Source organism: Orcinus orca, chromosome X (genome assembly GCF_937001465.1).
Source record: "Orcinus orca chromosome X, mOrcOrc1.1, whole genome shotgun sequence".
NCBI lineage: Eukaryota > Metazoa > Chordata > Mammalia > Artiodactyla > Delphinidae > Orcinus > Orcinus orca.
Window position 1 is genome coordinate 32734900 of NC_064580.1, and position 25383 is coordinate 32760282.

Consider the following 25383-nt stretch of genomic DNA (forward strand, 5'->3'; position numbering starts at 1 on the left):
AGCTTATGGTATTTGTTTTTCTCTTTGTGACTCACTTCACTCTGTATGACAAACGCTAGGTCCATCCACCTCACTACAAATAACTCAATTTCATTTCTTTTTAATGCTGAGTAATATTCCATTAAATATATGTACCACATCTTCTTTATCCATTCATCTGTCAGTGGACACTTAGGTGGCTTCCATGTCCTGGCTATTGTAAATAGAGCTGCAATGAACATTGTGGTCCCTGACTCTCTGAATTGTGGTTTTCTCAGGGTATATTCCCAGTAGTGGAATTGCTGGGTCGTATGGTAGTTCTAGTTTTAGTTTTTTAAGGAACCTCCATACTTTTCTCCATAGTGGCTGTATCAATTTACATTCCCACCAACAGTGCAAGAGGGTTCCCTTTTCTCCACACCCTCTCCAGCATTTATTGTTTGTAGATTCTTTGATGATGGCCATTCTGACCGGTGCGAGGTGATACCTCATTGTAGTTTTGATTTGCATTTCTCTAATGACTAGTGATGTTGAGCATCCTTTTATGTGTCTGCTGGCAATCTGTATATCTTCTTTGGAGCAATGTCTGTTTAGGTCTTCTGCCCATTTTTGGATTGGGTTATTTGTTTTTTTGATATTGAGCTGCATGAGCTGCTTATAAATGTTGGAGATGAATCCTTTGTCTATTGATTCATTTGCAAATATTTTCTCCCATTCTGAGGGTTGTCTTTTTGTCTTGTTTCTGGTTTCCTTTGCTGTGCAAAAGCTTTTAATTTTCATTAGGTCCCATTTGTTTATTTGTATTTTTATTTCCATTTCTCTAGGAGGTGGGTCAAAAAGGATCTTGCTGTGATGTATGTCATAGAGTGTCCTGCCTATGTTTTCCTCTAAGAGTTTGATGGTGTCTGGCCTTAAATTTAGGTCTTTAATCCATTTTGAGTTTATTTTTGTGTATGGCATTAGGGCATGTTCTAATTTCATTCTATTACATGTAGCTGTCCAGTTTTCCTGGCACCACTTATTGAAGAGGCTGTCTTTTCTCCACTGTCCCTTCCTGCCTCCTTTATCAAAAATAAGGTGACCATATGTGCATGGGTTTATCTCTGAGCTTTCTATCCTGTTCCATTGATCTATCTTTCTGTTTTTGTGTCAGTACCATACTGTCTTGATTACTGTAGCTTTGTAGTATAGTCTGAAGTCAGGGAGCCTGATTCCTCCAGCTCCGTTTTTCTTTCTCAAGATTGCTTTGGCTCTTTGGGGTCTTTTGTGTTTCCAAACAAATTGTGAAATATTTTGATCTAGTTCTATGGAAAATGCCATATGTAGTTTGATAGAGATTGCATTGAATCTGTAGATTGCTTTGGGTAGTATAGTCATTTTCACACAGTTGATTCTTCCAATCCAAGAACATGGTGTATCTTTCCACCTTTTTTTTATCATCTTTAATTTCTTAGATCAGTGTCTTATAATTTTCTGCATACAGGTCTTTTGTCTCCTTAGGTAGGTTTATTCCTAGATATTTTATTCTTTTTGTTGCAATGGTAAATGGGAGTGTTTCCCTAATTTCCCTTTCAGATTTTTCATCACTAGTGTATAGGAATGCAAGAGATTTCTGTGCATTAATTTTGTATCCTGCTACTTTACCAAATTCATTGATTAGCTCTAGTTGTTTTCTGGTAGCATCTTTAGGATTCTCTATGTATAGGATCATGTCATCTGCAAACAGTGACAGCTTTACTTCTTCTTTTCCAATTTGGATTCCTTTTATTTCCTTTTCTTCTTTGATTGCTGTGGCTAAAACTTCCAAAACTATGTTGAATACTAGTGGTGAGAGTGGGAAGCCTTGTCTTGTTCCTGATCTTAGAGGAAATGGTTTCAGTTTTTCACCATTGAGGACGATGTTGGCTGTGGGTTTGTCATATATGCCCTTTATAATGTTGAGGAAAGTTCCCTGTATGCCTACTTTCTTCAGGGTTTTTATCATAAATGGGTGTTAATTTTGTCAAATCTTTCTCTGCATCTATTGAGATGATGATATGCTTTTTCTCCTTCAGTTTGTTAATATGGTGTATCACATTGATTGATTTGTGTATATTGAAGAATCCTTGCATTCCTGGGATAAAGCCCACTTGTTCATGGTGTATGATCCTTTTAATGTGCTGTTGAATTCTGTTTGCTCGTATTTTGTGGAGGATTTTTGCATCTATGTTCATCAGTGATATTGGCCTGTAGTTTTCTTTCTTTGTGACATGTTTTTCTGGTATTGGTATCAGGGTGATGGTGGCCTTGTAGAATGAGTTTGGGAGTGTTCCTCCCTCTGGTATATTTTGGAAGAGTTTGAGAAGGATGGGTATTAGGTCTTCTCTAAATGTTTGATAGAATTTGCCTGTGAAGCCATCTGCTCCTGGGCTTTTGTTTGCTAGAAGATTTTTAATCACAGTCTCAGTTTCAGTTCTTGTGATTGGTCTGTTTATATTTTCTCTTTCTTCCTGGTTCAGTCTTGGAAGATTGTGTTCTTCTAAGAATGTGTCCATTTCTTCCAGGTTGTCCATTTTATTGGCATATAGTTGCTTGTAGTAATCTCTCATGACCGTTTGTATTTCTGCATTGTCAGTTGTTATTTCTTTTTATTTTCTAGTTCTATTGATTTGAGTCTTTTCCCTTTTTTTCTGATGAGTGTGGCTAATGGTTTATCAATTTTGTTCATCTTCTCAAAGAACCAGCTTTTAGTTTTATTGATCTTCGCTATTGTTTCCTTCATTTCTCTCTGATCTGATCTTTATGATTTCTTTCCTTCTGCTAACTTTGGGGCTTTATTGTTCTTCTTTCTCTAATTGCTTTAGCTGTAAGGTTAGGTTGTTTATTTGAGATGTTTCTTGTTTCTTGAGGTAGAATTGTATTGCTATTAACTTCTCTCTTAGAACTGCTTTTGCTGCATCCCATAGGTTTTGGGTTGTTGTGTTTTCATTGTCATTTGTTTCTAGGTATTTTTTGATTTCCTCTTTGATTTCTTCAGTGATCTCTTGGTTATTTAGTAGTGTATTGTTTAGCTTCCATGTGTTTGTTACAGATTTTTTCCTGTAATTGATACTTAGTCTCATAGCGTTGTGGTCGGAAAAGATACTTGATATGATTTCAATTTTCTTAAATTTACCAAGGCTTGATTTGTGACCCAATATATGATCTATCCTGGAGAATATTCCATGAGCATTTGAGAAGAAATTGTATTCTGTTGTTTTTGAATGGAATGTCCTATTAATATCAATTAAGTCCATCTTGTTTAATGTATCATTTAAAGCTTGTGTTTCCTTATTTATTTTCATTTTGGATGATCTGTCCTTTGGTGAAAGTGGGGTGTTAAAGTCCCCTGCTATGATTGTGTTACTGTCAGTTTCCCCTTTTGTGGCTGTTAGCATTTGCCTTGTGTATTGAGGTGCTCCTATGTTGGGTGTATAAATATTTACAATTGTTATATAATCTTCTTGGATTTATCCCTTGATCATTATGTAGTGTCCTTCTTTGTCTCTTGTAATAGTCTTTATTTTAAAGTCCATTTTGTCTAATATGAGAATTGCTACTCCAGCTTTCTTTTGATTTCCATTTGCATGGAGTATCTTTTTCCATCCCCTCACTTTCAGTCTGTATGTGTCCCTAGGTCTGAAGTGGGTCTTTTTTGGACAGCGTATATACGGGTCTTGTTTTTATATGCATTCTTCCAGTCTGTGTCTTTTAGTTGGAGCATTTAATACGTTTACATTTAAGGTATTTATCAATATGTCTGTTCCTATTACCATTTTCTTAATTATTTTGTGTTTGTTATTGTAGGTCTTTTCCTTTCTTGTGTTTCCTGCCTAGAGAAGTTCCTTTAGCATTTGTTGTAAAGCTGGTTTGGTGGTGCTGAATTCTCTTAGCTTTTGTTTGCCTGTAAGGGTTTTAATTTCTCCATCAAATCTGAATGAGATCCTTGCTGGGTAGAGTAATCTTGGTTGTAGGTTTTTCTCCTTCATCACTTTAAATATGTCCTGCCACTCCCTTCTGGCTTGCAGAGTTTCTGCTGAGAGATCAGCTGTTAACCTTCTGGGGATTCCCTTGTGTGTTATTTGTTGTTTTTCCCTTGCTGCTTTTAATATGTTTTCTTTGTATTTAATTTTTGACAGTTTGATTAATATATGTCTTGGTGTATTTCTCCTTGGATTTACCCTGTATGGGATTCTCTGTGCTTCTGGACTTGATTAACTATTTCTTTTCCCATATTAGGGAAGTTTTCAACTATAATCTCTTCAAATATTTTCTCAGTCCCTTTCTTTTTCTCTTCTTTTTTGGGAACCCCTATAATTCGAATGTTGGTGCGTTTAATGTTGTCCCAGAGGTCTGTGAGACGGTCCTCAGTTCTTTTCATTCTTTTTTCTTTATTCTGCTCTGCAGTAGTTATTTCCACTATTTTATCTTCCAGGTCACTTACCTGTTCTGTCTCAGTTATTCTGCTCTTGATTCCTTCTAGAGAATTTTAAATTTTGTTTATTATGTTGTTCATCATTGTTATTTGCTCTTTAGTTCTTGTAGATCCTTGTTAAACGTTTCTTGTATTTTCTCCATTCTATTTCCAATATTGTGGATCATCTTTACTATCATTACTGTAAATTCTTTTTCAGGTAGACTGCCTATTTTCTCTTCATTTGTTTAGTCTGTTGAGTTTTTACCTTGCTCCTTCATCTGCTGTGTGTTTCTCTGTCTCCTCATTTTGCTTAACTTACTGTGTTTGGCGTCTCCTTTTCACGGGCTGCAGGTTCTTCGTTCCCATTGTTTTTGGTGTTTGCCCCCAGTGGCTAAGGTTGAGTCAGTAGGTTGTGTAGGCTTACTGCTGGAGGGGACTGGTGCCTACGTTCTGGTGGATGAGGCTGGATCTTGTCTTTGTGGTGGGTAGGACCACATCTGGTGGTGTGTTTTGGGGTGTCTCTGACCTTATTATGATTTTAAGCAGTTTCTCTGGTATTGGGTGTGGTTTTGTTCCTGTCTTGCTAGTTGTTTGCCATAGGGTGTCCAGCACTGTAGCTTGCTGTTTGTTGAGTGGAGCTGGGTCTTAGCCTTGAGATGGAGATCTCTGGGAGAGCTTTAGCCATTTGATATTTTGTGGAGCTGGGAGGTCTTTGATGAACCAGTGTCCTGAACTTGGCTCTCCCTCCTCAGAGGCACAGGCCTGACACCCGGCCGGAACACTAAGACCCTGTCAGCCACACAGCTCAGAAGAAAAGGGAGGAGAAAGAAAGAAAGAAAGAAAGAAAGAAGGAATAAAATAAAATAAAGTTATTAAAATAAAAGAAAATATTTTAAAAAATTAAAAAGTCAGGGCTTCCCTGGTGGCGCAGTGGTTGAGAGTCCACCTGCTGATGCAGGGGATACGGGTTCATGCCCCGGTCCAGGAAGATCCCACATGCCGCGGAGTGGCTAGGCCCATGAGCCATGGCCGCTGAGCCTGCGTGTCTGGAGCCTGTTGCTCTGCAACAGGAGAGGCCACAACAGTGAGAGGCCCGCATACCGCAAAAAAAAAAAAAAAAGAAAATTAAAAAGTCATTAAAGGAAGAAGAAAGAGGAGAGCAACCAAACCAATAAAAAAATCCACCAATGATAACAAGCTCTAAAAACTATAGTAAGGAAAAAAACAACAAAACACAGACAGACAGCCCCCTAGGACAAATGGTGAAAGCAAAGCTATACGGACAAAATTGCACAACTAAGCATACGTATACATACTCCCAAAAAGAGAAAACGGAAAAAAATATATATAACTTTTGGGAGGTCTGCGGTCTTTTTCCAGCATTCAGTAGGTGTTCTGTAGGAGTTGTTCCACATGTAGATGTGTTTCTGATGTATTTGTGGGGAGGAAGGTGATCTCCACGTCTTATTCCTCCACCATCTTGAAGGTCTCCTGTATAAATCTTTTTATTGAGTTATTTTTCTTACATCCCTTTTGTATATCGTGTTGGAAAAGAAGAAGTTTTCTTCTACCCTTAGGTTCTTCTAGTTGGTATAAGAATTAAACTGACATGGGACAGATTAACAGGAGAAAATCACACAAAAGTTTAATAACATGTATCCGTGAGACAGACCCAGGAAAACCCCATAACTTGCCAGAGTGGCCAAATCCTCACCTTAAATGTCGTCTTCAGCTAAAGACAAAAGAGGATGTTGGGGGTAGTGGATTGGGGCTTCAAAGGTGAGAAAGGGAATTCACATGCAGATGGAAAAGCAAATGTTTGGTAAACAGATGTTTCCTGGATCATGGTACACAGAGTAGACTTGATCTCTAGGCCCAGCTGAGTCTCCCCTATCATAGCCAGCCCATATTCTTTGCATGTATCTCTGGTGATAGCTCTATTCTGGGAACTAGCCCTTTATCTAAATTCTTTTAGGCAGTTAAGGAAGAGGTAACAAGAAAAAACTTCCTGAGTCTTCTTCTATTTCTTAAAAATAATCAGCTTAGGGCTTCCCTGGTGGCGCAATTGTTGAGAGTCTGCCTGCCGATGCAGGGGACACGGGTTCGTGCCCCGGTCTGGGAAGATCCCATATGCCGCGGAGCGGCTGGGCCCGTGAGCCATGGCCGTTGAGCCTGCGCGTCTGGAGCCTGTTGCTCCGCAGCGGGAGAGGCTACAACAGTGAGAGGCCTGCGTACCGCAATAAAAAAAAATAATAATAATAATCAGCTTAAATTAATCCTCATGCCAAAGAGACACATTTTGGGGTGGCAAAGTTTTGTGCCCCTAGAATTGGTTTTACATCCTACATAATGCATTTAATCATATCCCTCTCTATTTTTTTGTAAACTAAAGTGAAGAGTTATAATTTAAATTTTATGTTGTGATTGTCCTTTTTTCCTGAGGCATGATACATTTTGGATTTGTATTTGGATAGTGGATATTATAAGGGGAGAATGGAAGAGTGGATTGATGTTTTCTAAGGTAGAATTGGTTTCTCATATGACTTTTTCATTAGATATTGTTTATGTTTCTGCTTGTTTTCTTATGTGTTCATCCTTGTTGTCTTTAACCATACTGAACTCTTGAGTCCACTCAGTCCTCAGCCTTGTCTTCAGTCAGTTCACTCTCATTGTCTTTCTCAATTCTGTCACTCCTTGGCCGTTTGTAGTACCTTCCCTGCCAATCCCAGCCATGCTCAATTCAGCCATCCAACTTATTTCTCCTGTCCCATGATATACATAATATTCCTGGAGAAAAATATATAGCCATGCTGGTTGAAGGGAAATTATTGACCTCAAGCTAACCCTCTCAACATGGATCTATAATCCTTGTGCAGCTCTCAACTCTTCTCTGAAAGCTTAGGTGTCTTTATAAATAGCATTGACTCTTCTTTGTCAGAGTTACTTCCCATCACAGTCTTCTCTACACATCACTCACTTCTAGTGCCATCACTTGACTTCTACATTTCCCGCAGACTTTGTCCTCCTGCAGAGTTCCTGCTCATTCTTCAGTCACAACTCAAATGCCATCTCCTTATGATGAAGTTTCCTCCACTTTCTTGGGCTAATTTAGAACTCCCCACCCAACCTCTTTTCCACTCCCATTGTGTATTTGTTACATCACCTACAGTTATTTGTTTATGTCCATCTCCTGTTGTGGTAGATGTTACTAAGCCCAGATTATCTGATATCCATTCCCCTTCCTTATGGGACCCTCATTTTGTTTGGGGAAGCAGTGTTCTTATTTACGTATCTCTTTTCCCCAGCCTTTCTTGCCAATGAGATATGGACAGAAATTTCTTTTAGCTTCATCCCCCTTCTATATGCCAGGTACTGTTTGAAGTACTTCTGCTTATATTAGCTTATTTATTCCCTTTATCAATTCTCTAAGAAACAGTTGTTATCCCCACTTTATGTATGAGGAATCTGTGTTACATAGGTTTAGTAAATCGTCCAAAGTCTCAGCTAGTAAGTGTCAGAGCTGAAATTTGAACCAGGGAGTCTGACCGGAGAATTTGTGCTCTTTTTAACGACTGTGCTTTGATACCTTTCCACACAGAGGAAGGCCACGTGATAAGGAATGGCAGTGTGGGAAGCTAGGAGCATTGATCCTTCAAGGCATTGTCAACCTGTTAAGGCAGCCCTGGAATACCTGCCCATGGACTTCTGATTGCATAAGATAAATAAACTCGTATCTACCTAACCCACTGTAACAGGACTTATTGTTACTTATAGACAAATATAATTCCGATGGATCCCAACTAGACTGTTAGCTCTTCCACGAGTAGTTTCTCCTCTTTTTATAATTATTGTGCCAACTATAGTATTGGCATTCAAGAGTATTAATAATAATATCTGACACTGGGTGCTTTCTGGGCATTACACACTATGTTAATCCCTTTATGTGTGTTGTTATCTCGCTACGTGGCCACTGCAAAACTAGGAGGTAGGCACTATACCTTTTTCAAGGTTGAGAAAACTACTGTTGCATGTGAGTCAGCCTGACTCAAGGCAAAGTTTGTTGTGATGGTCACGCATGTCTTTGTTCAGTATCCTGTGCCTTTGAATCTCAGATGATCCCCTCTTCCTGAGGGAAGAGCTTCTAAGTCATTCTTTCCATCAAGTATTATTTTCTTAGACCAAAGGAGATGATGAATTTAAACAGGTAAAGCAGCTCACAGTAAATGTGCCTTATACCCTCCTGGGTTCTAAATACATTTGAATTATAGAAATGTGCTAATTGCTAATAGCTACATCAGAAGTTATATCTCTAGGGATTTGAACATTAAAACAAACAAAAAAAAGCCTCTGGTAATGATAATTCCTTCCTCCAGAAACTGAATGAGTGTCCGGTGTGTTTCAGAGTGTTGAGAAATGTGGAGGGGACATTTGATCAGGGATCGCAGATGATTTTCTACTGTCTAGATGTAAAGTTATCTCTAATCCTAGAGTGTTGCTTCATTGATAAATTTAAATTTTTTTTGCTAAATATTAGCATACTTTTTGTCAGATATTTTGATCTGCCTATTAAAGTTGGAGCATAAGGTATTCCCTGTATTTTGTTTAATTTAAATAATTTGTTATAAAATGTCATTACATGTTTATGCCATCTCTTATTTTGGATATTAAAAAATAAATATAGTTAAAATGTGGTAAATATCTTGTTCTCTCTAAATTCTCTGTAGGCACTGTTGAGCCATACTCCCTATTGGAATGTGAAGTGACATGGCAGCTGGGATTTGATTCTCCGGAAAGGGGAGAATTTATTCTTCACATCAATGAAGGAAACACGCTGACACTGAAATGTCTTGCACATGTAATGATTTCCCTTGAATATTATTTTTATTTTGAGGGCTATAAATTGGTTGAGTATGCATATGCGTATATAGTTGCGTATATATACTATGTTAGTAAAAACTGATTTTACATGTAATACTTAGTTAGCTAAAGTGTCTTAACATCTTCTTGGAGCCACTTCTCTACCATAAATGAAGACTTTGCTAAAAAATGTGTTGTATTATCTAGAATTAACTCAGAAATCCAAAACTTTTGTGCCAACAATACTAGATTGTTATTAGAGACTATAATACCATGGGAGCCACTTGAAATTAAATTATTTCTTTAATAAGTGCCAAAGAAAACTAGAGAAAATTATATTATTGCATTTTTCGTATTTAGTTGTAATTAATAATTCAGTATGAAATGGATCATGTGATTTATATAGCAAGGAAATATAGAAAATTCTTCCATATTCCATATGGAATATACTTATAATAAAAATGTAAGTAAAGTGAAGGCTGCAATATGTAATTTTAACTTTCTTTCTGTGGTAGAACCCAGAAGACCTTAACTTCATGGCTCTTAATTACCAAGGATATGCTTTACATGTGTACCAAATTCCCTTCCCAACATTCTTAGTAATTTAACACAACCCAATGCTGTTTTACTAAATCCCATCTCTGTCTCCAGGCCATGATCATGTTCTTACATATTTTAGCTATAAAGAAGCTTATAGCCTTAAGATATAAGAGATCCATCCACTTTTATGATGGCAAGTGGCAGTCAGAAATCAATAGGGTCTTTCCTTTGCCCCAGGCTTGAAATAAGCTGCTGCTTTCACTATGTTTAAATCACTTATTAATTCTTTTTACAACTTTGTATTGAAGTATAGTATACTACAGAAAGGTGCACATATTATAAAGTATGTATCACTCAATTATTTTTTATAAACTAGTAACACCCTTGTAACTCACACCCAGATCAACCTGATCAAGAAACAGAACATGACTAGCATCACAAAAGAACCCCCCTAGTCCACACTTCAGTCACTATGTGTCCCTCCCAGGATCATCACAATCGTTACTTCTAAGAGCATAGATTAATTTTGGCTTTAAACTGTATATAAATGTCATCACACCATATGTTCTCTTCTATGCCTGTCTTCTTTTGTTCATAATTAGGTTTGTGGGATGCATCTATGCTGATACATGTGGTGACAGATTATTCATTCTCACTCCTGAATAGCATTCCATTTGGTTAGACTATACAATCAGTTTTCCATCACACAGCTGATGAGGGTTTGGATTGTTTCAGATTTTTGGCTAATGTAATAGTGCTTCTATTAACATTCTCTGTCTTTTGGTGAACATATGTATACAGTTCTTTAACTGTTATTTACATAACTGTGTTTGACAAGTTTACTAATATAAATTTGCTCATATACTCACCCCATGTGTATTTTTTCTAACAAATAAAAGATGAGCAATTTAGTAATGTAGACTTAGCATTAATAATAAGTATCATTTTTTTTAAAAAGAATTATTGGAGTATAGTTGATTTACAATGTTGTATTAGTTTTAGGTGTACAGCAAAGTGAATCAGTTATATGTATACATGTATCCAGTCTTTTTTTTTTAAGATTCTTTTTCCATATAGGCCATTACAGAGTATTGAGTAGAGTTCCCTGCACTATGCAGCAGGTTCTTATTAGTTATCTGTTTTATGTATAGTAGTGTGTATATGTCAGTCCCAGTCTCCCAATTTATCCCTCCCCCCCTTATCCCCTGATAACCATAAGGTATCATTTATTAATTATTGTGTCTCAGGTACGATGCAAAATGACGTTCTTGTATTATCTCATTTAATCCTTACAGCAACTCTATAAGGAATGTATTAATAACTCAATTGATGGGTGAGAAAATGGAGCATTAGAATGGTTAATTATCTAGTACAAGTTCACACGTGCAGTAAATGCCCTATTGGAATTTATATCCAAAGTGATCTGCCTCCACAGCCTTTGCCATTACCCTCTCATAAAATTTGATTTCCACTTTCCCTACACTAGGGTTGGTTAAGAATTAAACTCTGAGATGTCAGTGTACTGAACTAGATTATTTTTGGCCAATTTTTCAAGCCCTTGAGTTTAAGTGAACTTACTTAAGAGTAAGTGAAGTGTTACTCTTAAGAAAGGAAAGAAGGAGGAATGTGAAACAATTAAATAAAATGTTCATTTAAGTTTTTTCATTAATTATGAAGGACTTACTTGACCATTTCATCTTTTGTTAGCTTTGTTTGAAAGTTTATTTTTCCAGTTATCCGAATCATGTTCTTCAACTAATTATACGAATTTATTAAAATATCCTAAGACTATAAGAAATAATATGTATTATTTATAGTAGGGTCTATTGTAAAGAGCACTGAATGAGGAATTAGAAATCTTGGGTTCTAGTTCACCTTGGTTACTATTTGCTTTCCTGTAAAATGGGAGAGGTGGATAATATCAACGTTTCCAAAAAGTGTTTTATGTTGCTGTAGTTCTATGAAGTGGTTTGTGTAGAACAGGGCGAGGGAGTCCTGTGCCTAAGTAATTCTGTGAATCACAGTGTACTACCTCCCCATTCTCAGATAAGCAAAGTGTACATTATCAGCATATTAAGCCCTATGAGAAGACTTCTAGTAGAAACATGCCTGGATAATCTCTCTTGGCATGTTATTTCCCATACTTACATGACCCTTGAACTTTTTCCTTTTGTGTAGCACATGGTAACACCTTGTATGTAGTGGGGCAGATGGTCTCTAGTATCCCCTTCAGTGACTAATCTACATCATTCTCAGTCATGGATTTACTTCGTCCTTAGAGTTATCTTACTCTCTCTGCCTTCCTCAGTTTAGGAGTACATTGTAAATATTCCACTCTTTTCCTTTCTCTTAAGAACACCATAAAATCTGATAACGCTTCGTATTTTAGAAATTTCTATGAAGCTGAAAAAGTTTGAGTTATCTCGTGGGGGATTAAAAAAATGTTTACTGTTATTTCAATTTCATGTTCCCTTTCTTCCTCTTATTAGCTTGGTCACACCAAGGTCGTTCTTTTAGAGCCAAGGATACTCTTCAGTGATAGCCCTCAAGGTTTAACAACTTGGAGAAAAGCCATTCTTCACAATGTAGGACCAAACCATGCTTATTTCAAGGTAATGTAGAATCTGGAAATCTTACTTGGATCAGATCACATTATAATTTGAACTATTTATTGCCATGAGTTCTATGCCATGAATACTTTAGTCTTTATAGATTGACTAATGCTAATATTTAGGTATTTCATATCAGATTTATCTGAATACATTTCATCTACTTTATCCTTTTAGTTTCCCATAAAATTTGTCTCTATCTCTCCCTTCCTTCCTTAATCTCTCCCTTCCTTCTCCTCTTACCCCTCTTTTGCTTTCTTTCTGTTATTTTGTTTTATTGGGAAAAAAAGATGATTTCAAAAAAACTAACATTTAAAAAAATATGCAGTGTTTATGTTACATTCAGTATTTAATTACATGCTTTTCCTTTTTTTCCTCGTTTTCACTCTGTCATCAAGACTGTTATGGTAGCAACTGGGACCTAGATCAAGACCATTCTAAAGATATTCTATTTATAGTTGTTACTCCTGATTTAAATTGTGGGGCGGGTGGTGTTTAAATTGGTAATAGATGTTTTTTTTTTTTAACTGAGAAACATTAACATCTCCTAATAGTGACAGTAGAGGTTAGCATTTGAGATCTTTCTTTCAAGCTTGTATTTACATGTCTTCTGCCCAGACAAGCAAAGGAGGATACCCTTTTCTACTCTGTTGCTTCAGAATTAGTTCTGAAGTCTGTTTGTTCCCTCATCCCCTAAAATATGTTAACCAATTTCCCTTCAAATTATTCTGACTTAAGGCATGATAGATAAGCCTAAATTGGCCTCTGACAAACCACACCTTAACTCTTTTGGTAAGTTACTTTTTTGAAGGTCAAAATGATATCTTAGACATTAGGCTATAAAGGAAATAATAAAGAAGAGTAGGTTACTTTATCATCTTGCCTCCCCACTAACTTTGCTTTCAGTTTTTTAGGATCAGGGAAAAGACAGGCTATCAAAATAGTATCTAGAATTTTGGCATCTCTCCAACAGATACATCTCATCCTTTCCTTGTAAGTTTTGCAAAGGCTTGAAAACACTTCAGATAATAACCTTCATCGTCCTGTTTGAATTGGAAGATGCCATTGCTAAAAGTTCTGTTTGCTGGGTTAGGGGTGCAAATCCTTGTTGAAGTTCAAATTGTTTCTCTGGTGTTTGAAAATCTATTTCAAAACCATCTCATGCTGTGTGCCTGTAGGTCCTCTCTCTATGTACTGGTCTAGAAGTTTTCCTATGAAAGCTTTGGAACAATAACTTTAAAGGATAAGTGACATTTCTGCAAATTTTTGATTATAGGTTTGTGACCAGAGTCTTTTGTCTGTGATTGATGTTGTTCCATCACAAGGAATCATTCCATTGGGGGGGCTAACTGTTCTCAATACCTCCTGTACTCCTACTGTAGCAGGAAAATTTGATACAGGAGCAAAGGTATGTTTATGCATATGTGTGTTTGCTCCTTATATATGTGTCTGTGGATTTGTTTGGTTATGATATTTATAATAGGTATAATTCTATAAAATGTTATATACATGTTTATTCTTAGAAAGCTTATTTTAATGATTTCTTCTAATGGGGATGGGTTTTAATATTATGACACTAAAGAGTAATTTAAAAAATTTCTGTTATTTTTCTATTCTAAATTTCTAATTGAGTTAGCTCTACAGAGGTGCAGTTTTTAGAAATCTAAAAAATAAACAACCTTACTTATACATCGGTTGTAAAAATGGTTAGCAGAACTTGGCAAGAGGATTTGTAGAAAATATTTTTGGTGAAAGTTGCTAATGGAAGTTTCTACTAAGTTGAAATGGATACATTTCATTGATATGAGGCATTTTTCACATGAACTTGGAATATTTGGCATCTCTAACTTGTGACAAGCCCTCACTAGTCACAGAGCAAAGGATTGTTTTTTCCATGGTGTTAATTAGATACCTAAGGAAAAAATAATCAGTTTTGGAATGCTAATTTTAAATAGCTTTAATGACTATAGGAATCATAGGAAAATTGTATATGACGTTAATATCTGTATTTTATAGCACACATAAAATGTTTTACTATTTTATGTTCTGGGAATTATGTAAATGAAAAGGTATTACCTTGATTTTAGGGACTTCTCTAAGTGTTCATTAAACAGAATAAATAAAACATGTAAGACCAGTCTGTAGTGAATTTTACTTATTATAAACTCATGGAATGGAATGCTCTTAATCTTCAATTTGATGATCAACTCTGTGCATTTACTCACATTAAAAAAGTAATATGTGCACTATCATCAGATCAAAATGAACGGCTTAAGAGATATCCTCCATTTTATCCTTCAATTTCCCATAATCATTAGTTCTTAAATAATATTTAGCTTAATATAATAAACACCAATTTGCCTGGCCCCCAAGTAAACAACCTAATAATTATATCTTACTTTTATAAAGAAGTATAGGGGGCTTCCCTGGTGGCGCATTGGTTACGAATCCGCCTGTCAATGCAGGGGACATGGGTTCGAGCCCTGGTCTGGGAAGATCCCACAAGCCACGGAGCAACTAAGCCCGTGCGCCACAACTACGGAGCCTGCGCTCTAGATCCCACGCGCCACAACTACTGAAGCCCGAGAGCCTAGAGCCCCTGCCCCACAACAGGAGAGGCCACCGCGATGAGAAGCCCGTGCACCACAAGGAAGAGTAGCCCCCACTCGCCACAGCTAGAGAAGGCCCGTGCACAGCAACGAAGACCCAGCACAGCCAAAAATAATTAAATAAATAAATTACAAAAACAAAAGTATATATTGAAAGATGTTTATAAAGTGTATATTGTGGTATACGGTCTGATATTTAGGCAGAATTTTTGTATATTATTTTGGAAAAAATAAAAAACATAGCCACTAAAATATAGGTTTTACTGAGATTAGTTTCCACTGTATTTTAGAGAACCATGCTGTTTTTACAAAGCTTACCTTTTTAGCAGTATATTATAATGAGATTCCTTTATTCATCCATTCCATGCGTACTTACTGGGCACATATTATGTATTAGGCTCTGTTGCGTTGCTAGGAATGCAAAATTGAACAAGATAACTAGGGTCCTTGGTCTCTAAGAATGTACAATATGATGGGGGATGCAAACAACTCAAAAGATAGTGTAATAAGTACTATGATGGAGAAATACAGTAGGCTGGGGGCGTACACGGGAGAGGTTTGCAACCCATGCTTAAATGGTCAGGGGCAGTTTCCTAGGGGAAGATAAATCTGAAAGACACCAGAGTTAAGAATCAGCCAGAGGAAAGGGGTAGTAGTGGGGTGAGGGAGGAGAGGAGGAAAGAGTATTCAAGGAAGACAAAATTGAATGTGTTCAGGCATATGGGAGGAGAGGGAGAGCTACAAGGCAGATATGAAAAACTTAGTTTAACATGACTTGGTTATAGATTGAATGGATGATAGTGGGGAAAGATGTATTTAGAGGCCTGTATAAATTTTAGTCATACAGGTCCTTAGCAACAACTTAGGAAGTCAAAATTTCATCTTAAGAGCTTGGAGTTTTTAAGCATGGAGAGTTTCACACTCAGATTTGCATTTTTCAGACATCACTTTGGTTATAGAGCAGTGTTAAACTGCGACCAGTGCAGAGTTATTAGTCTGCTGATGATGTCCAGGCAGGAGAAGATTGTGTTCTCAGGAGGTAGGATTCTAGACAAATTCTAGTCAAATTTAGGAGATGAATATTTAGGGTTTGATGATTGAAAGGGGTCACATATAAATAAAACAGGTAAGTCAAGTGTGAGACAGGTGGTAACAACATTTGAAGAAAGATTAGAGGATGAGTAGCATATTTTAGAGGGAAATCATGAGTTTGAGGCACCTTTTGCATCCCTATGTAGAGATGTCTAGTAAAGAGGCCATTGCTTATACATGTTGGTCTGAAGGCTAAGGATTAATCTTAGAGATGATAGAGGTTATTTCTGTTACCCCTGTGAAAATCAAGATGAGTATAAGTGGATCGAATATATTGATGAGAAGTTGGAATGATAAACTTTGTTGAATAACGGAGAAAATGGAGACAGGTTAATTGGGGCTGATCAGGGAAACATCACACATGTGACATCGTGGAACTCTATTCTCTGAAAATGGGTGAGAAAGCAGGGATGAGAGAGGGTTGTGAGAAAGAGAGGGACAGATGAATGTATGGTTTCTGAGGCCATGGATTTGTGACGGGTGATATTGTCCAGGGTACAGATTAAGTCTCAGGAGATGAAAAGGTCAAGTGAGCAATTGGTGAGGGTAGTAAATGGGTTATGGCAGCCTGGAATCTTCAGTTACCCACGAAAGGAGAAGTGAGTAAAAGGCAGCCATGGGGGTGTTGAGACTTACATATGGCGTTCATCAGTGAAGCAATATATTGATTTGTAATTACCTCTGAAGCATTAAGTTATGCTTCTTATGATTTTAGTCAAGTATTTTAGGTACTATGTATTCTGTAAATAAAATATAGAAATCATATAGTAGTATGAATTAAGCAATTCGGTTAATAAGATTGTCTAGATGGCACTCACTTTCCTTAATAATTCTGAAAAAATGGTATTTTGTGGTTTCTTTACCTATAAACAATGCCACTGATTCTATCAAAAGAGTGAAATACACTCATATCTCTTTTTTTAATATACATTTAGATTTAAATCTCGAAGTTGACTGCTAACCTGTTCTTGTACAGGTAGGGCTTTCAGGGAATGATATTTTTGTGCTTCTGAGATTTTGATTAGACAATTATATGTTCATGTAATCTATAGTTCTTATTTTGTAGGAGTTACATGACTAAATTCTTATTTCACTGTCTTAAATTTCTTGGAAGAAATTGAGTGCTCAGGCAGTTCTTGGTTCAAGTTTAGCCACTGCTGCTTTCAAGTTTTGTGACCTTAAGCCCCAGTTTTCCTCACTTGGAAATTAGGGTATTAACAGAATACTGAAGATTAAAAAGGAGATAATGTATTTAACAGTATACTTGGGCCATATACTCAGCAATTTTTAGCTGCTCTCATTAGAATTATGGTTGTTTTGGATATTAGTATCTTTCTGTGTTTGCACTCAGTTTCTTGCTTGTTTTAATTTTGAATATTCCTTTGGAATTAGGTAAATACAAAAGGCTCACACAGAGTTTGAAGCAATAATGTCAAGGCAAATGGGTAGAACTCTTCAGTCAAATTCACGAGGTCCCATTTGTGATGGAAGTTTTTAAGAGTTGAAAATTCACTCCTTTAGGAATATCAATTCTACATCACAAGAAATGGGATGATAACTCCCAGAATAAATCTTGTGACATTTATAATAAGTTATGATTATTTAAATTATAAAATGTTATATAAATGCCAGGTAATACTTCAGCAGTATATGAGTCTATTTTAGTGTGGTTTCTACAGAGTTTTATGTTTTTCCTAAATAGATTGCTATTCACCGTGCAAAAGACATAGATCTTAGGACTGGTGGATCTATTGAGATTGCTGATGTTGAAATCAATCCTGTGAGTATGTTACCTATTTGTATAATCAATTTATGAGTGTGGTGATTTTTATTTATGTGTCCCTAGTCAGCCCATTTAGGTTAAAAATTTTTTATTATGTAGTAATTTGTCACATAGAAATTAATATATGTAATATAAATATAAGTGATGAAGCAGAGTATTAAGCCAATTAATGAAAGTTTAAGAATTCACCACTGAACTTAAGTAGCAGAACAGTACCAGTACCGTTAAATTATCTGAAGGCTTCATCATGATCCTACCCCTCTTAAGAGATAACTACTTTCCTGAATTTTGTCATTGTTCTCCCTTCACTTTTTCTAATTAGGTTACCACATATGTATGAATTCCTTATGGTTCATTATTTAGTTTGTTCATTTCTGAGCTTTATAACAAAGATATATTATCTTTGGTGGGTTACTTTTAATTGAATATCATGTTTTTAAACTTCATCTAGGTTATGTGTAGCTGTATGTTATTCATTTTCCCTGCTGCTTAATAGTCCATTATGTAGACATACTGTAATTTGTAGACTCATTCCATTGTCCATCCATTTAGTGTCTGTTTTTTTGGTATTACAAATACTATAGCTATGAACATTTATGTACATATCTTCTAAGGTACTTATGAAATAGTTTCTTTAGGAATGGAGTTGCTGAGATGCAGATAATGTACATATTTGACTTCACAAGATAATTTCCATATTTTCTTCTCATGTTTCCATTGATCCACATTCTGTTGCTCCATAAGTTGTATTATAAGACACAATGTTTGCCAGTCTTTTGAGTGTAAAATACCCCACTGTGGTATTGATTTACATTTTCTGAACTATAATCAAATTTATTTTTTGAATTATTGTTCTGTACCCTAATGAAATTTTGTTCTACAGTTGATAGAGTGCACATACATGCTATTTTTTTTTTTTTTTCTGTCCAAGCTTTCAGAGTTAGATCTGGTCTTACCTACCTAAAGAAACTTTCCCTGATCCTTCAAAGCAAGCCCATATTCCCCTCTCTTGTGACATTTACTAGATGTCACAAACATCTTAAACTCTGGGAACATCTCCATTGTAGCAATTGTCATATTATTTTCAGGTTATCTGCCCTTTTGTTTTTCTATCCCCAGTACCTAGTACCATTCTGGTGCTGAACTAAATTGAGTAGAAATTGATGAGGCTGCTGGTTGCCTCAGGTAGGGCCTTACCACTAGTCTGCACTTTAACGGCATCACCACAATTCTAGGCTTTAAGTTACAATTTTCTAACCTTTCTTTTATTCAGTGTTGAAGGCATGGTAAGTCCAGATAGACTGATGGATACTAAGCTAGCTTGTCCAAGACAGTGGTGATTCCTGTAGTATCCAGAGTGTTTTTTTTCAGTTGATATGGTGTCCCTCCTTGAACAATGTTAGACAAAGATGGAGACTTTAAATACTGCATTTCCTAGTCCTAAAGATATTTGTGGCAGGCTTTGCATGTTATGGCATAACTGAGTAATTTATAGGACTTTAATATATATTTATCAATATTTCTTAATTATGTTGGATTTTTAAACATTGATGCCCAGTTACCTTTTAAAAACAATATTCTAGTATTACCAGATATTGTTAGCAATATATCTAATAACTGTGTGGCATTGACTGTGTGTCTTAATAACAATTAGGAAATTTTATCCAAATTAACCTATGGGAAAGACCAGAAATGGGATAAGAGGAGTGATTTTTTGCATACGAAGCATCAAACTTTCACTACCTGTTTTGGATTTCACAAATTTCACCTGTAGAACTGGGTTGATATTTTAAGTGAAGCAAATAGTGGACAGTTGACCTTAATGCCATGTTTTTCTCAGCATTAGGATACTGTTGCCTCTTTCTCTTTTAATGGTGTATGTGATTCTTTTACTAAGGAACTGTAGAGTATATATAGTTACTCTACCAGAAGAGGAATCCTGCAGAGTTTTGTGGGGTACACATGCCTGGCATATAAGCTAAAGTTAAGATACATTCAGTAAACATTCCTTATGTATTTAAGCTAGATGTCAGATAGGTGCTAGAGATGTAAAAATGAATGAGACTTAAGGTCCACTAGAAGAGACATAAAAAGACAAATAAACGGACATTATGATGTCATAATGTGAATAAACATAAGCAACAGAAGTAGTCCCGATCATATTGTAATTAACTGTGGCTTATCCAACTGGTATTTGAAGGATGCATAGTATTTTATCAGGCAATTACAAGTTAGAGAAGGGCCTTCTGACAGAAGAGACACCTTGATAAAGACACAGAAGGGAGAAGCGCCAGGTACTGGTTGGAAATGACAAGTCATACAGCTTGCTGAAATATGAAGTCATAGGGGTGAGAGTGGAGCTAGGTAAGGCTGGAACATGAGGCAGGGGAAGGTCATGGTGAACTTTATGAGCCCTGCTAACAAACTTGACATTGTCCTGTAGATCTCCTGTAGAGGAGAATCATCAAATTTTAAGACAGGAAATGATGTGGTCAGATTTTTAATTAGTTTAATTGTGACTTAGATGTGGAGGGGAGAATTGGAGAAAGTCAAATCTAGCAATGAAATGAAAAGTGATGAGTTACTGGGCTTCCCTGGTGGTGCAGTGGTTGAGAGGCCACCTGCCGGTGCAGGGGACGCGGGTTTGTACCCCGGTCCGGGAAGATCCCACATGCCGCAGAGCGGCTGGGCCCGTGAGCCATGGCCGCTGAGCCTGCGTGTCCGGAGCCTGTGCTCCACAACGGGAGAGGCCACAACAGTGAGAGGCCTGCGTACAGGAAAAAAAAAAAAAAAAAAAGTGATGAGTTACTAACTTTATACAATTACAATAAAGTTAAGAGGTGAAGAAGTCAGAATTAATGGGATTTGGTAACTGATTACATGTAAGAGGGAGGGGGAAGAAGGAAAATTTAACTAATTTGTATAGAATACTGCTGTAATAATGTCCTTGATAAACATGAGTGTATTTTTTTATTGAGGTATAATTGACATATAACATGTTAGTTTCAGGTGTACAATATAATGATTCAATATTTGTATATATTGTGAAATGGTCACCATGGTAAGTCTAATTATCATTGGTCACCAAACATACTTACCAATTTTTTTCTCATAATGAGGACTTTTAAGATCTACTGTTTTGCAATGTAATTTTTCGTTTACATTATTTTCATAAATTGTTACTCTACCTTCTAATTATGATTTCTTTTTTTATGTTTTAGGATGTATTTAACTTCAGTGGCACCTATGTTGGCGTTACCCAGATTATTCCATTTTTAGTAAAAAGCAAAGGTATAACACGTGCCAGAGTAGAGTTTAATCTGCAAGACTTTGAAGGTTTTTCTATGGATTTTAAAGACAAATCAGGTATATATTTTATACCATTATGATATTATTGTAAAAGTAAAACAGTTTTAAGTTTGCTCTAAGGAATAATGTTAAGCAAATACTGTAAGTCAAGGGCAATTATTCTTAAGTATTTTTGACTTATGACTCAATGCATATTTTTCTTTTTTTTTTTTAAAGTGCACTTCCTTTCACATCAAGCATATAAGCGACTAAGAACTCATGGAAACAGCTGCCCGCTTCCCTTTCTGCACGGCTACTAGGGGCCTAACCTGAAGGCAAGTTTTCACGTTGAGATTCTCTTTAGCTCTATAGCTTGTCAGGCGGACCACAACCGCGGCCGCGGAAGCACCTGGTTTAGACAGAACAGACTCATAATTTTCCCCGAAGCATTCTTACAGGGTTGACAGGCCTGTCAAGAGCAGGGAATGTCAGGTAGCTTCAAGGCAGCATGAATGCAGCCTTCAAAATGGGAAAGCAAGGCTAGTTCCAGCAGGCCCCTGTTTCCATGGGCACACTCAGCATACACCCCTGTGGTTTCTTTTTTTTTTTTTTTTTTTTTTGTTTAAACATCTTTATTGGAGTATAATTGCTTTACAATGGTATGTTAGTTTCAGCTTCACAACAAAATGAATCAGTTATATATATACATATGTTCCCATATCTCTTCCCGCTTGCGTCTCCCTCCCTCCCACCCTCCCTATCCCACCCCTCCAGGCGGTCACAAAGCACCGAGCTGATCTAACTGTGCTATGCGGCTGCTTCCCACTAGCTATCTACCTTACGTTTGGTAGTGTATATATGTCCATGCCTCTTTATCGCTTTGTCACCGTTTACCCTTCCCCCTCCCCATAGCCTCAAGTCCATTCTCTAGTAAGTCTGTGTCTTTATTCCTGTTTCACCCCTAGGTTTTTCATGACATTTTTTTTTCTTAAATTCCATATATATGTGTTAGCATACGGTATTTGTCTCTCTCTTTCTGACTTACTTCACTCTGTATGATAGACTCTAGGTCTATCCACCTCATTACAAATAGCTCAATTTCATCTCTTTTTATGGCTGAGTAATATTCCATTGTATATATGTGCCACATCTTCTTTATCCATTCATCCGATGATGGACACTTAGGTTGTTTCCATCTCTGGGCTATTGTAAATAGAGCTGCAATGAACATTTTGGTACATGACTCTTTTTGAATTATGGGTTTCTCAGGGTATATGCCCAGTAGTGGGATTGCTGGGTCATATGGTAGTTCTATTTGTAGCTTTTTAAGGAACCTCCATACTGTTCTCCACAGTGGCTGTATCAATTTACATTCCCACCAACAGTGTAACAGGGTTCCCTTTTTTCCCCACCCTCTCCAGCATTTATTGTTTCTAGATTTTTTGATGATGGCCATTCTGACTGGTGTGAGATGATATCTCATTGTACTTTTGATTTGCATTTCTCTAATGATTAGTGATGTTGAGCATTCTTTCATGTGTTTGTTGGCACTCTGTATATCTTCTTCGGAGAAATGTCTATTTAGGTCTTTTGCCCATTTTTGGATTGGGTTGTTCTTTTGTTATTAAGCTGCATGAGCTGCTTATAAATTTTGGAGATTAATCCTTTGTCAGTTGCTTCATTTGCAAATATTTTCTCCCATTCTGAGGGTTGTCTTTTGGTCTTCTTTATGGTTTCCTTTGCTGCGCAAAAGCTTTTAAGTTTCATTAGGTCCCATTTGTTTACTTCTGTTTTTATTTCCATTTCTCTAGGAGGTGGGTCAAAAAGGACCTTGCTGTGATTTATGTCATAGAGTGTTCTGCCTATGTTTTCCTCTAAGAGTTTGATAGTTTCTGGCCTTACATTTAGGTCTTTAATCCATTTTGAGCTTATTTTTGTGTATGGTGTTAGGGAGTGATCTAATCTCATACTTTTACATGTAGCTGTCCAGTTTTCCCAGCACCACTTATTGAATAGGCTGTCCTTTCTCCACTGTACATTTCTGCCTCCTTTGTCAAAGATAAGGTGACCATATGTGCGTGGGTTTATCTCTGGGCTTTCTATCCTGTTCCATTGATCTATATTTCTGTTTTTGTGCCAGTACCATACTGTCTTGATTACTGTAGCTTTGTAGTAGAGTCTGAAGTCAGGAAGCCTGATTCCTCCAGCTCCATTTTTCGTTCTCAAGATTGCTTTGGCTATTCGGGGTCTTTTGTGTTTCCATACAAATTGTGAAATTTTTTGTTCTAGTTCTGTGAAAAATGCCAGTGGTAGTTTCATAGGGATTGCATTGAATCTGTAGATTGCTTTGGGTAGTAGAGTCATTTTCACAATGTTGATTCTTCCAATCCAAGAACATGGTATATCTCTCCATCTATTTGTATCATCTTTAATTTCTTTCATCAGTGTCTTATAATTTTCTGCATACAGGTCTTTTGTCTCCTTAGGTAGGTTTATTCCTAGGTATTTTATTCTTTTTGTTGCAATGGTAAATGGGAGTGTTTTCTTGATTTCACTTTCAGATTTTTCATCCTTAGTGTATAGGAATGCCAGAGATTTCTGTGCATTAATTTTGTATCCTGCTACTTTACCAAATTCATTGATTAGCTCTAGTAGTTTTCTGGTAGCATCTTTAGGATTCTCTATGTATAGTATCATGTCATCTGCAAACAGTGACAGCTTTACTTCTTCTTTTCCGATTTGGATTCCTTTTATTTCCTTTTCTTCTCTGATTGCTGTGGCTAAAACTTCCAAAACTATGTTGAATAAGAGTGGTGAGAGTGGGCAACCTTGTCTTGTTCCTGATTTTAGTGGAAATGGTTTCAGTTTTTCACCATTGAGGACGATGTTGGCTGTGGGTTTGTCATATATGGCCTTTATTATGTTGAGGAAAGTTCCCTCTATGCCTACTTTCTGCAGGGTTTTTATCATAAATGGGTGTTGAATTTTGTCAAAAGCTTTCTCTGCATCTATTGAGATGATCATATGGTTTTTCTCCTTCAATTTGTTAATATGGTGTATCACGTTGATTGATTTGCGAATATTGAAGAATCCTTGCATTCCTGGAATAAACCCCACTTGATCATGGTGTATGATCCGTTTAATGTGCTGTTGGATTCTGTTTGCTAGTATTTTGTTGAGGATCTTTGCATCTATGTTCATCAGTGATATTGGCCTGTAGTTTTCTTTCTTTGTGACATCCTTGTCTGGTTTTGGTATCAGGGTGATGGTGGCCTCGTAGAATGAGTTTGGGAGTGTTCCTCCCTCTGCTATATTTTGGAAGAGTCTGAGAAGGATAGGTGATAGCTCTTCTCTAAATGTTTGATAGAATTCGCCTGTGAAGCCATCTGGTCCTGGGCTTTTGCTTGTTGGAAGATTTTTAATCACAGTTTCAATTTCAGTGCTTGTGATTGGTCTGTTCATATTTTCTATTTCTTCCTGATTCAGTCTTGGCAGGTTGTGCCTTTCTAAGAATTTGTCCATTTCTTCCAGGTTGTCCATTTTATTGGCATAGAGTTGCTTGTAGTAATCTCTCATGATCTTTTGTATTTCTGCAGTGTCAGTTGTTACTTCTCCTTTTTCATTTCTAATTCTATTGATTTGAGTCTTCTCCCTTTTTTTCTTGATGAGTCTGGCTAATGGTTTATCAATTTTGTTTATCCTTTCAAAGAACCAGCTTTTAGTTTTATTGATCTTTGCTATTGTTTCCTTCATTTCTTTTTCATTTATTTCTGATCTGATTTTTATGATTTCTTTCCTCCTGCTAACTTTGGGGTTTTTTTGTTCTTCTTTCTCTAATTGCTTTAGGTGCAAGGTTAGGTTGTTTATTCGAGATGTTTCCTGTTTCTTAAGGTAAGATTGTATTGCTATAAACTTCCCTCTTAGAACTGCTTTTGCTGCATCCCATAGATTTTGAGTCGTCGTGTCTCCATTGTCATTTGTTTCTAGGTATTTTTTATTTCCTCTTTGATTTCTTCAGTGATCACTTCGTTATTAAGTAGTGTATTGTTTAGCCTCCATGTGTTTGTATTTTTTACAGATCTTCTCCTGTAATTGATATCGAGTCTCATAGCGTTGTGGTCGGAAAAGATACTTGATACAATTTCGATTTTCTTAAATTTACCAAGGCTTGATTTGTGACCCAAGATATGA

At 36.6% G+C, this 25383-nt stretch overlaps 1 protein-coding gene across 1 annotated transcript in view; it reads left to right on the top strand.

Annotated features, from left to right (window-relative positions):
• CFAP47 (cilia and flagella associated protein 47) overlaps positions 1-25383 on the top strand; it is a 541109-nt gene that overhangs the window by 127513 nt on the left and 388213 nt on the right. Inside the window, 5 exon segments of the mRNA XM_049704952.1 lie at positions 9139-9269; positions 12301-12423; positions 13697-13828; positions 17824-17901; positions 21126-21270. Of these exon segments, the coding sequence (XP_049560909.1) occupies positions 9139-9269; positions 12301-12423; positions 13697-13828; positions 17824-17901; positions 21126-21270 (609 nt within the window).